General features: G+C 33.8%; 1 protein-coding gene across 6 annotated transcripts in view; it reads right to left on the bottom strand.

The window, feature by feature from the left end:
• TUSC3 (tumor suppressor candidate 3) overlaps nt 1–15663 on the bottom strand; it is a 223779-nt gene that overhangs the window by 91480 nt on the left and 116636 nt on the right. For all 6 annotated transcript variants that reach the window (XR_011534289.1, XR_011534290.1, XM_070598600.1 and 3 more), the window contains 2 exons: nt 13941–14081; nt 9951–10091 (listed from right to left, as the gene is read on the bottom strand). Coding sequence is in view for 4 of the 6 variants with exons in the window: in XM_070598600.1 (XP_070454701.1) it covers nt 9951–10091; nt 13941–14081 (282 nt within the window). In the remaining 2 variants the exon portion in view is untranslated. The remainder of the gene's footprint in view (nt 1–9950; nt 10092–13940; nt 14082–15663) is intronic.

The following is a 15663-nucleotide window of genomic DNA, read 5'->3' as shown; positions in this document are numbered from 1 at the left end:
CAAGAAACTACGGTAGCATAAACTGAAGTGGAAGGATCCCAAGCTGAAATGGAAGAAGAAATACTGAATGCAAATACAACTTAGCACGATGAAGCACAATCAACAATACACTCAGGTGTCTGAAGTTTCATATAATAAGAGAAACTATTCTTTTTGAGCACTGGCTTCAGGCCAAAAGTTAAACACAAGAGTAATGCTTTGCAACAAGAAAAAAAACTACTCAGATATTTGCTGCAGTTAATAATCAAAGACCACCTTTAAAGGTAGTCCCTTTGGAAAGTATTTTGGTTTCTACATTTGCATTTTCCTTGAAAGTCATAAACATAGTACCATCGTAGAAAACTAGGATTTTGGACATATGTTACAGCATTTGCATTCTATTGATGTACATATCTGACTTAGATTCCTCACTATACAAGTAACGTCCCAGAGGGCAGGGACTATGTCCTAGTATTTTTACCTTGTCCTATCTTTTTATCGCCACAGGGTTCTTCACAGTTCTTAGTACATACATAGTAGGCTTTCAAACTGTTGTTGAATGGTCAATAAATGGATAAACATGAATAAACAGAGAAAAGGAGAATGTACCAAAACATAAATCTTTATTCTAAAACTGACTGCAATGTAAGTAAGTTTCCCAGAAAAAAAAATAGGTGCTAGTCCCAACCATGGCCTGCAAGGCCATAAACACCAGTGAAAATAACAACCATGTTTGTCAGTTTCCTAAACCTAACTGTTTGATCCATTTAACTTCCACTCATTCAACAAATATTTAGGGACCACTTTCTATATGCGAGGCACAATTCTAAGCACTAAGGATACAAAACAGATACAAATCCCTACCTCATTGTAAGCGAGAATACTTACTTCCAGTATTTACATAACAGGCAGGCATTCAATAAACACTGAACTGAATGCAACCACACGGTATCTTTCTCTCATCTAAGGTTTCCATAGCCCTGTATTGAACTAAGAACTCCACTGGCCCGAAGGTGTCCTCCTCTAAGTATCTCCCTTGCTTCTTTTTCAAAATGAGCTCCTCAGACTCTACAGTCGTCCAGAGGAACAATGTGTTGATGCAACACTCCAACTACAGTAAGAGAGCTTTTAACTGTTCTACACAACGAGGTTTCACAGAAGATCTAGTTTGGGGAAACATGGTTTCACATTATATTAAAAAAAAAAGAAAAGAAAGAAACAAATCATTACATGCTTTCAACTCTGTTGGATTTAAATTTATTTCCTATATTTGCACTATGCAGTTGATATAGCTCTTTAAATCAAAAATTTCAGTTTTCTTCTGTAAAGCACAAAATTTAAGTACGATCAAGAGTTAATTTTAAGATATCTTAAATACTTGAGTTCTAAATAAGCTGTTAGTGAAAGTGAAAAATTAAATACTGGCTGTACAGAAAAAGATTAAATATTCTAAGCAGATTTTACACAATCCTTTGTGTATTCCATGTCTTTAAAATACAATGTTACGGTATTATGAATAATTTAATGACTTATTTATTTACTTAAAAAAAAGGTCGTGTAAATGACCAGAGTAACAGCAGACAGTCATATCAGGGAATTCATATACTATTCATTTTTTTTTCTGCTTTTTCTCCCCAAATCCCCCCAGTACATAGTTGTATATTCTAGTTTGTGGGTCCTTCTAGTTGTGGCATGTGGGATACTGCCTCAACATGGCCTAATGAGTGGTGCCATGTCCATGCCCAGGATCCAAACAAGCGAAACCCTGGGCCGCCAAGAGGAGTGCATGAACTTAACCACTCAGCCACAGGGCCAGCCCCTACACTATTCATTTTTACCATTCACAAGTGAATTATTTTAGCAAATTTATAATACTATATTATACTTGAACACTATCATTATTTCATATCACTTAATCTATATACTGCCTTTGTAAGAAAAAACATGAAAAGTATCTTTATGGTCCTTTCTGCTATTAAGAAAAGACTCAAGAATAAATATTTAATTCCATGGAAAGGAATTATACATTAAGGATAACTGTTTCAACAAATACTGTTTATAACCACTATTGAGGTGAATTAAGAAGCTAAGCAGTGGCAAGGAGTATAGAAGCTAGCCAGCCACTCCATGTACTGGGTCTTCACAATAAGGCTTAGTTAATTGTGACTTTATAATAAGCAAAAGATCCAAGCAACCACATTCAAATGCAAAAAAAAAAAAAAAAAAAAAAAAAAAAATGGCAGGTCCATGCATGTAGGAGCAGTTTTAAAATGTTTTTTGAGGGCCAGCCCTGTGGCATAGTGATTAAGTCCTGCACACTCCACTTTGGTGGCCTAGGTTCACAGGTTCGCATCTAAGGCACACACCTACACCACTCGTCAGCCATGCTGTTGCAGCAACCCACATACAAAATAGAGGAAGACTGCCACAGATGTTAGCTTAGGGCTAATCTTCCTCAAGCCAAAAAAGAGAAGAGTATTGGCAACAGATGTTAGTTCAGTGTGAATCTTCCTCACCAAAAACTAACTAACTAAATAAATAAAATGTCCTTTGAGTTATTGAGGCCATTGCCTGTCCTCATTACAGAAAATTAAGAGGTGAATTTATTAAGAAAAGTATATCCTAAAAATATATTAATTAATTTCATTACATTGTTGCCATAACTCAACACAAACAAAAATATACATTAGGCTATATATAGAAATTACCTATCTGCAAAGAGACACACCTATATTCAAATGGCCAAAAGACTCAATTTCCTGATGGAAAAAACTGTTTGGAGTTATCTAAAAACAACAGCTGCTTCACTGGAAACAATACTATCAGCAATTATCCGATTCTCACTTGTAAAGAGACAAAATAATCAACCACAGAGATAGTATCTGTATGATACGAAAGGTTGCACAATTTTATTGAAGTAAATTAGGAAGAAAAAGGAGTTCATTCCACTCCATTTAAAGTCAGAATTACCTCACGGTTTTGAATGGTCACAAGAAATACATTTCTACTGATACACCACAATGTGTAGACAAAGAACCTTTCATGGATATGAAAATTGTCTAATACCCATTAATCTCAAGCTTTTAAGTTTTCCACAAAACTTACGTAATTAAACTGATATAATTTCTTTGAGACAGAGCAAACATTAAGGTCTGTGAATCACCCCACAATGTGGATCATCAGTGTTAAAAGGCAGAAAGCAGCTTCTATCCTACTGAGATTTACTGTGATAAGAAGTTTGGGTTATTAGATTTTTTAAATCATGTTTATCTTTCAAGTGTTTAATCTCAGATCCTTAGGACGTTTTTGTGTTTGAAACGAATGTAACTACTCATCACACTAATATTTCTGATTTGAAATGACAGCCATCTATGAAGAGCTTTAGGTGGCCGTAAAGATCTGCATTATGGGCTACAAAAAATAACATTTTAACTCATTTTGATATTGCAAGTTAACAATTCTTTCCGGAAACCATAAACTATATATCTATCCTACACTCCTAAAGTTATGTACCAGCGTAGTTCAACATTTTACTCAACCATTCTACTTTAAACTCACCATAAACCAGTAATATGTATGCTTATTGTCCATCATCCTCTATCTTTAGGGGGTGGGGGAAGGGAAAGTGGAGTGGAACTAGAACCAATGCATATTCAGCTCCATACACAAACAACAAGCATTTTGTCCCCTGGGAAGCATAAGACCGAGAGGAACTTATGAATATTACTTTACCTATTTTTTTTAACTCAGAACCAGGAAGGTCTAATATCTACATATGTTTTAATATTTGCCTATCTTACTTCTTCTGTGTCAGGAAATTGCAAGCTTTCTGTCTCTATCCTACACCCTAAAGCACTATGAATAGCTTCCTCTCCCAGCATACACTTCATTCTCATCCTACCTGTGAGTCTTACATAATAACATGAATGCAAGGATGAAAAAGAAAAAAATACCAGGCATAGAATACAGTCTACCCCGAACTAAGGACTCATATCACTAAGCAATCGCCTGGGAGGTACTTTTGCATAGGTTCAATGGTAAAAAGACACAACTGCTAATTGTACACAGACTTGTTCTTTACTAAGAAGTGAGCATGCAGAGATTTTTTTTCCTCATTAATTATTCTTTTGCCTACATTTTTTGTGTTATTGAAGTAATGTATAATTATTATTTTTTGTAATGTATAATTAATTACTATTAATTACTATAATATTTGTATAATTAACTATTTTTATTTAATTTTCCTTGTACTGTGCAATCTAAGGCCTTCATTAGAGTTTCTACAAATCAGATGACAATATTTTGCCAACAATTACTAAAAAATATATTCTCATTTCCAAAGGAAAATGGTATCTTGGTTGTCTTAAATAGACAAATATTTGAGAATCTGAATAAATGGGTCAGCATTTTGGATCGCCTCACCTTTGTAGGAATATCTCAAGAATAGGATAAGAAAGACTGAAAATGAACAAACTCAGTTTTTCACTTAAAAATAGCCTTTCTTATAAACAAAGAATCAAGTTTGGTGATGGTGATAATGGTGGCTATCAGGTGGAAAATAGTAAAGAATATTCAAATTATATACAGTCATGCACTGTATAACGACATTTTGGTCACCAGATCATATACACAATGGTGGTCCCATGACACTAGTACCACATAGCTTAGATGTGTAGTAGGTTTGTGTAAGTACACTCTACTATTTTCACACAACATAAATGGCCTAACCATGCATCTCTCAGAGCATTTCTCTGTCATCAAGCGATGCATGACTGTACTGACCCTATTGTTTAAATGATTTAAATAGTTTCCAAAATCCATCAACAGATAAGAAAAAGACATTACAAGTTTGTATATCTCTGTATTAATGAGAAAAGCATAGAGAGATGCAGAAAAGTGTTTCAAGAGGAGTTTTTTTAGTTCAACATTTTATCATCAGAGTAGAGTTTTAAAACATATTGTTTGAAAATATGTCTGTTCTCTGCAGCCTGTTATTGACATCTAAAAGGCTGCTATTGGGAAGCAGGCATACCTGCCAAGATTTCCTTCTCAAGTATGTGTTTGTGAATGTTAGAATATCTTCTGCTATGCCAAGTTAATTAGCTTTGAAAGATTCAAAATAGAAAAAAAGATCTGCATGACGGCAGACGGTGCAAGAAAATTGATCCACTGAAGTATTTAACATTTATGCAGCATATAAATGTTCTTAGGCATTTATTTGCAATTATAATGGTTCATTGCATCCACTGGGTTAAACATCCAACATATGAGAGATGTGCCCAGATTTAGAGAAGCCCAGCATTGTGAAAAGAATATGGAACTTGAAGTCAGACGCATGTGGGATCTACTCTCAGTTAATCATTTTCTAGCTATGTGAGCTTCCGCAAATTGAGTTCACTGAATCTTAGTTTCCTTGTTTGTAAAATGAGGATGATGCAAATTCCTTTTCAGATTTCTTGTAAGGAATGAGTATATAAATCATACCCCAAAGAAGGAAGAGACACAGTAAATAGTAATACCGATTATTTCTAGCTTACAACAATAATTCTGGGGCTCTTCGAGAGAGAGAGAGAGAGAATAACGAAGGTGAATGTCATTTAAGCTGAACTCGGAGAGATTACATCAGTTTTTTGGTAGACTGAAACAGTGGCAGGATTTGGTATGATATTAATGTTTAAATACTGACGGAGTTTTAACCTTCCAACAACACTTGAAAGAGGGCCTATATTTTTACCAAGAAACCTTTACTTTATGGAATGAAACTTTATGGTAACTTTATGGAATGAATCAACTTGAAAACTAGCCTGAGCAAAACCAAAACACTTTCAAACTTAACAATGAAGATGCTTGAGATCACAATAGTATCCAACTACATTAGAGCATAACTAATCCATCTATTTTAACTCAACTATCAAAAGTGAGAAAATACTACTAAGAAACTTTCCTTAAAATGTCTTATCTTCCTTACTTTTCAAAATCCAAATTTTAAATTTATATTTCCTCTATCTACCAGAAAGCCACGGAGGTTCTGTTTGAATTTCTAGACTCTAGCTATTTCTGCAGAAGATAGATACTATAAGGCAACTTGCCTGGGCTGCTTCTTAGTCTGTCCTATCACATCTAACTCAGTCATAAACAGCACTGATTCTCTGTTGAAAATAAAAATGGAAAGATGAAGAGCTATTGAAAGAAAGAAAAAGGAACAAACTGACAATTAGCTGTAAATATATACATATATATTATACATATAGTTTGAATTTTCATATTCTATTGTAAATATTTTATACACCTTTTTTAGATTTATTTTTAAGTATCGTACATTTTTTCTTCCTATTGTGAAAGAGATTTTATTTTCAATTATATATCTAAATTGTTTACTGTATAAAAGTTCTCATGATTTTTGGACATTGACCTTGAATTCAGAAAAAGCGTTCAACTCCAGTATTAATTTTATTACTGGTTCTCCATGAATTGTGATGAATTTTCTGTGTGGACAATCATACCATGGGTAAATCATATCATAAGTAAACAATGACCTGTCTCTTCTTTTACACTTTTTTACTCTTTGTATTTCTTTTTCTGTTCTTAATGCTTTGACTAAGACCATTAGTAAAACGATGAACAGCAGGTGACTGTAGGCATCATTTTAAATTATCACTACTAAGTAAGATATTTGCTAAATATTTTAAGATACCCTTTACCTAATTAAGAAAGTTTACTTGTATTCAGTTTGTTAACTTTTTAAAATCATGAATGACGAATTTTAACTAATTTCTATGGCATCTAATGACACCGTCACATAGTATTTCTCCTTTAAACCATTAATGTGCTAGTTTTCAATTAATTTATACTTCCCCTAATGCTGAACCAACCATTTCTACAATCTGACTTTTGCTGTTTTATACACAGCTGAATTTGGTTGGTAGTATTTTTTTAAAAGAACAATGTGACTCTATGTTCATAAGCAAGATTTGCCATATGCCATGTCACCTCCTCCTATTTTCTGGCCATCTCCTCTTACATTATCATATTTGGCCTTATGGTCTTTCTTGGTAGCTGTAACTATTTTGTTGTCCATACTAGAGTGATTTTTATAATTTCACTGAACTTTGTGGCAACACTTCTCTGGTAAGTTTTCTTTATCTGTAGGGAAACATTGCTTTCGTTTGCAAATTATTTTCTTATAATAGATACGTGCAGATATAGTGCTAAATCCTTTGTTCATATTGTCTTTGTCATATTGTCTGACTTATTTCCCTCAGCATTATACTCTCTAGATCTGTCCATGTTGTCACAAATGGTGAGATTTCATTCTATTTATGGCTGAATAATATTCCATTGTGTATATCTTATCTTTTATAGTAGTCACACTAGGGATTATAAAATACATACTTAATTTTCCAGTCTATTCAGAATCAATATTTTACCACTTCAATTGGAAGAAATCCTTTACAACTGTATAGGTCCCCTTACTTTCCCCTCACAGTTGTGTTACATATTACATTTATATATATTGAACACCCTGTCAAAAAGTGTTCTATTTCTTGTTTTCAATTTACAAACACATTTTTAAATCTCAAGAGAAGTAGAATAGTCTATTATATTCATCCAGATATTTAAACTGTGTTATTTTATTTCTGCTTTTCTTCTCGTATCACTTTCCTTCTGTATAAAGAATTTCCTTCACTAATTAGGTTTTTTCTTTCTTTCTTTTTCTCTCTCATTCTATTTTCTTTATCCAAGAATGTCTTTATTTCACCTGCATTCCTGAAGAATACTTTTACTGAAGACAGAATTCTGGATTGACATTTTTTTTCAAAATTATAAAAATGTTATGCCACTTTCTCCTGCCCTCCATAATTTCTGATAAGAAATATGCAGTCATTTAAATTGTTGTTCCCTATCGGTAAAGCATAGATTTTTCCTACCTGTTTCAAAGATTTTTTTTTAATTTGTTTTAGTTTGATTATGATGTATCTGGAAGTGGATTTTGGGGCTTTATCTTATTTGGGGTTCACTCAGCTTCTTGAATCAGCCATACAATTTTGACAATCTTAGGAAGATTGTCTAAAATTTCCATTTCATTCTTTGTTATATCTTCTATTTTTTTCTGATACTTTCTATTTTAAATTTTGTTTCAAGAATGTTTATGATTGCTCATTTGAGCATTTTTATAATAGCTGTTTTACAGTCTTTGTCAGATAATTTTAACATCTGCCATCTCGTAGTGAGCATCTGATGATTCTCTTTTCTCAAGTAAGTCAAGTTTTTGTGGTTCTTTGTAAACCAAGTGATTGTGGATTTTATCCTGAATATTTCAACTATTACATTAAATGTGACTCTGCATCTTATTTAAATCCTATGGAGAGTGTTCATACTTTTATTTTAGCAGACACTTAACCTCATTAGATACAGGGGTTGAGTTCTAATCTCTTCAAGAGGCTTAGTTCCAATGTCAACTAAATTTTCAAAGACTGCAGTGTTGTTATTCAGATCTGGTCCTTATGAGTGCCACCTAGTGACCAGTCTGGGATATGGGCAGAATTTTGTCCTTTAGTTCAGTAACCAACAGCTTTAGAATGCTAATTAGGATCAGGCCCACACATGTGCAGGTCAGGGGTGAGCCCAGGAGTTCAAAAACAGTTTTACGGCATCACTTTCCAGAGTTACTCATTCTCTAATATCTCACTAGTATTTTCTGTTTCCCAAGAGATCCTGTTTTCCCTCTAGCTTGAAAATCTCTCCTTCTACAATGACACAACAGCAGCCAGGGGACAGAAAAAGAACTACAACAAAAAAAAGCAGGGCATGGCCCCTTTCCCTTGGAGACACGGCTCCATTGAATAGAGAGGAAGGTTCCCCTCTCTAAGAGTTCTGGCTCCTACAGCTCCCCTCTGCCAGCTGCTGTCACTCCCTCTACTGTCCTGCTGCAGGATTACCTGAGCACTGCAATGAAAGAATAGGAGAAAAGCTGAGGAATCTCCCCTCCTCTCCCTGAGCTTTACAGATTCCCTTTTCTGCTCTATAAGCTAGAACTAGAAGTATCTCCTAGATATCTCTCTCTCTGCTCCACAGTGCTCATTTCCAAGTTTCAAGCTGCACTGAATTCAAGTCAAGGAAAACCAAAATAGTAAATAAAAAATTAATAGCCCTCCACATCTCCTAATTAGATGTCATTCAGAAAGATCAAATACCTGAGCCTTGCATTCTCTCCAGGGTTTATAGTTGTGTCAGTGGGAGAGAAAGGTTGGCATGTACATATGCCGTCTTACCTAGAAACAGATTGTCCATTTTCTAAAACCATCATTTCTGTCTTCTAATTGAGTACCAATAAATTCTTTACATATTCTAGATACATGTCCCCTATACATTTTCGAAATATTTTCTTAGTCTATGGATTGTCTTTTCATTCTCATAACAGTATCTTTTGAAGACCAGAATTTTTTAATCTTGATGAAGTCCAATTTATCTTTTTTTGCTTCCATGGTTCATACTTTTTGTACCACAAAAGTTTTCTGTGTTCTTCCAGAAGATTTATAATTTTAGCTCTTATATATGGAGCTATAGCACATTTTGAGTAATTTTTATACGTGATATGAGATAAGGGTTGTGGTTCATCATTTACATAAAGATGTTCAATTATTCCAGCACCGTTTGGGAAAGACTATGCTTTTCTCATTGAATCACTTTGACACCTTTGTTGAAAATCAACAACCATATATGTGAGCATATACTTCTGGACTCTATTCTGTTCACTGATCTATATGTCTATCCTACGCCAAATTCACAATATCTCAATTAACGGTATCTTTGTAATAAGCCTTAAAATCAGGTAGTCTTCTAACTTTGTTCTTTTTCAAAAATTATTCAGACTCTATTTCCATTACAGTAATAACCTGGCCCATTTTGTTAATATAACTTATACTATTGCACAAAGAAAAGGGGGGAAAAAGTACAATGTGATAACATACCAGAGACACCATGGCCCAACCAGTCTTGTTATAGATGAATTCCAAGTTGTTCCTTCTTAAATAGAGCAAACCACCAACAAGTGACACTAACAAGGCCAAAGCAATGGTGCCGGAATAGTTGGGTGGTCTGAAGACTCGAATCTGAAAAATGCAATGAAAATTTTTAAGGTGAAAAAAACTATATTTTTTTCTTGACCATATCCTAGTCCTTCCAATTTTCAACACAAAGAATTCAGAAAGGTATCACCCTACTTTTCATACCTTGCACTACCACTCCTTTTACTCTTTACAAGTCAAAAAAACATGCCTTAAAAACATCATGGCTACGTAAAAAGACTTGCTTTAGATAAATACAGTTAAACATAAGCAAACATTATCTATAGTCAACCCAGAGCTCCTGTGTTTCACCCATGGAACATGGGATCATCTAGTAAAGGGCAGGGTGCAATATTTGTATTATTCCAAATTGGGACAGTTCAAAGACTTTTTAAACAGTTTTATTGAGATATAATCCACACACCATACAATTCACCCATTCAAGGTGTACAATTCAATGGTTTTTGGTATATTCACACATATGTGCACCCCTCACTGCAGTCAGTATCAGAACATCTCAACCACATCAACAGGAAACCCTTTAGCAATCACCCTCTTATTCCCTTACCCTCTAGCCCTAAACAACCATTAATCCACTTTCTATATCTATAGATTTCCCTTTTTCTAGGCTTTCATAAAATATGTGGTCTTCTGTAACTAGCTTCTTTCACTTAGCATAACGTTTTCAAGGTTCATTCTTGCTGTAGCATGTCAGTGCTGCATTCCTTTTTATGGCTGAATATTCCATTGTACTAATAGACCACAATTTGTTCCTTCGCTAATCAGGTGATGAGCATCTGGGTTGTTTCCATCTTACAGCTATTATGAATAATGCTGCTATAAACATTCAAGTTTTTGTGTGGGCATATGTTTTCATTTATCTTTGGTATCTGCCTAAGAGTGGAAGTGCTGTGTCACATGGTAACACTATGTTTAATGGTTTGAGGAACTGCCAGATTGTTTTCTAACACGGCTGCACCATTTTATATTCCCACCAGCGGTGTATGAGAGTTCTGATTTCTCCACTTCTTTGCCAATACTTGTTATCTCACTTATTGATTCTAGCCATCCCAGTGGGTATGAAGTGATATTTCATTGTAGGTTTGATCTGCATGTCTCTAATGACTAATGATGCTGAGCATCTTTTCTGTACTTTTTGGCCACTTGTATATTTTCTTTGAAGAAATGTCTATTCAGATCCTCTACTCATTTTTTAACTGGGTTATCTTTTTATTATTCAGTTGTAAGAGTCCTATCTATATACTAACTATAAGTAAATGATTTGCAAATATTTTCTTCTATTCTGTGGGTTGTCTTCACTTTTTTGATGATGTCCGTTAAAGCATAAAGGCTGTTTTTAAAAATTAGATGTAATTGGTATGAACTCATGATTTCATACAGATCTTGGTTCTAATAACATTCCTCACTAAAAGAAACCATGGCTCTGAGGAAAGACAGCTAATTTAGCACACAGCAGTAGACAAGTAGATAGAAGATGAGCCTGGAAAATACTGTTATGTCAGGAAAGTAAGAAAGCGCTTAAAAGAAAATAATGGAGAGATGTCACATGGACACAGAAGCCAGTATGAAGGGGCTCCTACTAGCCAAATCTAGAATAATTTTAATAATGTAGCAATATTTAAGCATAGTAATAACTTACAAACCATTGAAGAAAAAAATACAATTCATGAGTCTATATCAATGGTGATGCATAAATATATAGCCAGATAAGAAAGGACTTTTGCTTACACCAGAATGCTGAGGGAAAACTAGGAACATGGAACAAATGCTAGAACTGGAACATCACCATTTTGCAACCATGATGGAAAAATCAGGATCAGGCAAAAATCACCAAAGGATGCTAAATCTAGGAGAAAATTTTGATGACAAGTAAGATATTAACATGATCTTAAAGTGTCTCCACACAGACAGCTTACTAATTACAAAGGAGAGGGGCGTGAAGAAACAACAGTTAATTATACAGTGGAGAAACGGAAAACACCTTGACCAGATGTTCAAAATTAACATCATCGATGAGGGACAGCCGGACATCACGTGCCTATAGATGGGATTAGAACAAAACCTGGCTGAGGTAGTACTGTGGTCAAGAATGCATAAGTAGCATCCAATCATGAGGAAATATCAGGCAAATCATATGGGGATCATTCTATTGAAAAAGTGGGAGAGGATTCAAATGTCACTGTCTTTAAAGAACAAAGATAGGCTATGGAAATGTTCCAGATTAAGAGAGGCTAGAAACACCTGTCAACTAAATACAATACCTAACTCTAGACTGGATCTTGTACTGAAGGTGGGAAAATATTACTAGAGAATATTAGTAGGTCAACTGACAAATTGGATTATGGATAGTAGCTCAGATAAATGTATTATATCAATGTAAATCTGTGAAGTTGATATGCAACCTGTCCGTATATATTTTTTGGGAAAGGCAACTCACACTCAAACGTGTGTGTATGAAATATGTGTGTAGAAAGACAGGGTGGGGGAGAGATGAGGATGGCAAAGCAAAAGGGATAAAATGTTAAGAATAGGTGAATCTTGATAAAGGTATACATTGGTACTATTTTCATGTGTGAAACTTTGAAATTTTTTCCAAATAAATTTTTTTACAAAAGTATCTATCAACTAACTTAAAATGGAAGTATGATAAATAGGTTAGAACCATTTTTGATTAAAATTCAGTAATTCTTAAAACAATTAATAGACAATTAATTACCCTTAGTATCTTGCACCAACAAAATGATACACTGCAGAGCTGAATATTTGCCAAAACATTTCAAAAAAAATGACAAGAGTTAGGAAATAAGTTTATTCGCCAAAATATCATTAAAACCTATGATGTTATTTCATTTACAATGATGGTGGTATTATATGAAAGACACCTATCTCGACTAAGAATAAATCTGTTTATACCTTATGGTAAAAATTAATGCTTATGTATTACTTCTAGAGTAAATGTACTTTTAAAGTAAATTGTTCACTGTAGAAAATTCCAGTGAGGTTAGGGAATAAAGCAGCCATAGTCCTCCACACAGACATTAACCACCATAAAGATTTTGGTTCATTTACTTGCTGAATAAACTATATATCTACATATCTATACTCACATTTACGCTTTAAAATAAAATTCTATATCATACTATAAATACTATTTTTCTAACCTACTTTATCACTTGTTATACTTTGAGCTTCTTTCTATGTCAAATACTCTTGCAGACCATTATCTGTCTTTGCTATAGTAAATTTAATTATTGTCCTATTTTTAGACATTTGATTTATTTCCAATTTTTTCCATTAAAATGAATGCTAGTAAAAACAATTTCTATGGCTAAGTATTTGAATCATCCCTGGTTATATACTTAGGTTAGATTCCTAGAAGTAGAATTGTCAAGTTAAATTACATAAAATATATATATTACACATATTATTAGAACAGTGATATCAATTTTTAGTCCCAAGAACAGTATACGTGAGGTGATATTTTCTCACATGGCTCATAAATAGTGAGTATTATCCCATTTTTATTTGCCCAAAAATAGATAAAAATTATACATCTTGCTTTCTAATTAGAATTTCCTTCATTACAAATACCACTGAACAATATTCCATATATATTTTAGTCTCTGAAATCACTTTGTGCCTAACTCATGTACTTTTTAATGGTTCTTAAAATATCAATGCACCATTATTCTAAAAACCATTTAAATTCACCTGAGTCAACGTTCAGCTTATAGCTTATAGCTATCAATTTTCTCTAAGCAAGGAGAAATGTTCTGTAGAGAAATTTTAAAAAGATCCTGCAGCCTTAGTACAATGCTCTAACAAACCAAACTAATTAGCCTATTATTAAAACTGTGGGGGACAGAAACATACATGAACATCCGTTCTATCAGCAATCCACTTCGCTAGCTGTTCAGCCGCAAATCCAATCCTTTGAAGGTCAAAAGTATCCGCTCTTTTGGGCCTGCCTTTTGGAGGAAAATGCATGAATGTAGGAGCAGAGTTCATGTTGAGCTATAAAACATAAGATAAAAAATACTAAATAAAATATCATCCCAGCAATCCTTACATATCCTTATATATCATTATCTTATATATCATTAATCTAACATTATATGTTTTGTCTGCACGGATTTTGGAAAGACAGCATTTATTATGAAAATCCAAGTGGCTTTCCAGAGCTTAATCACTGTTTTTATTCATCCTAATGCACTGTTGAACGAAAAAGAACTTGTGAATTTGGCTAAGTTCTCTGAAGCTTCACATTCAACATACATCATTCATATTCTCAGCTGCATCGTCTGTATTTTATCAGCCATTTCATTCTCTTTCTTTCTAGAATTCTGTAATTAAACAATGAAGTGAAATATTGAAATATTTGTAAAGAATGAAGTATAGAAATACTGTAATTTGGCTGTATATGGACTATTTCTCTTCTTAAGCAGTTATTAAAGAAAAAGAACTGGTATTTCATGAAAATATAAATATATTATGGAATTAATTTCAAACAAATTATAAGTAGACTGAATGCTCTACTAAAAATGCAAAGACTTTTTTAAAATGATGACCATAATAGAAGCCAACATTTTTGCTCTAAATTTGAATTTACCAAACTGTAGGAGAAACCCACAATCACAGTCTTGTTCTGTTCAATCTAGTAATTCAACTGTCTTAAAATGGTTATATCTCACAATTACTTTCTAAAGGTAATTGCATTTGAAAAGTGTACTGAAGAGAATACTACCCTAGTATAAATGGTGTTTATTAACAATATGACATCTAAAAACAAGTGTTAGTTAACTTGCATTGAGGAACTGCCAAAGTGCTATAGATAAACTCCTTGCTGCCCAGGAATTATGAAAAATACCTCAAATGAAAGGCCAAGAGATTTTTGACCCTGACTTGCCATACAGTTTAGCATTTCCCAAAAATGAGAATGAAAAGCAAAATCAAATCAAATGAAGACACACATTAGATCACAGGTGACATCAAGGTAAAGATCCAGCAGTACCAGCAGTGGGTTTGCATGTTATGGACATTTAGTAATGTTGGTTAAGTTGAACAAAACACACAGTCACCAGTTCCCTTCTTCTCTGTGCTTTTTCCCACTCCAGACTTTGTTCACGTCTGTTTCCCTGATGGATGCACAAGAGATAACTACAGCTAACATGTAACTATAAAATTACAGTGGAGGAACTCCCTGCATTTGAACAATCAGAAAATTCCTACTAAGGTTTAACATGCTAGAATTTTAAAGTTAAAACAACTCATATAATTCAAAGTTTTCATCTTAATTAAAATGCACAAATTTCCAAAGGCTCCACAAAGCAGGTACAACACAGATCTGATTTCTAGTCCAGGGCTCCTTCTAACACACCACATTCATTAACTGGTTGGCCTGTCATCTGACCTTCAGGATCAGCCATCACACGGGAATCACATATAATTTAAGTTACTTTCCCAACAAGTCCCCAACAAGCCAGGAATTACCAAGTCTCTACACTTGTTATTAACATTATCTTCAGGCAGTACAGTGCTTTAAAATATCAATTTAGAATAAGTACGTCAACAAAATATGATTCAATAGTTAGTGAGA

This window comes from Equus przewalskii, chromosome 28 (assembly GCF_037783145.1).
Source record: "Equus przewalskii isolate Varuska chromosome 28, EquPr2, whole genome shotgun sequence".
Classification (NCBI taxonomy): domain Eukaryota; kingdom Metazoa; phylum Chordata; class Mammalia; order Perissodactyla; family Equidae; genus Equus; species Equus przewalskii.
This window is presented reverse-complemented; position numbering and strand designations above follow the sequence as displayed.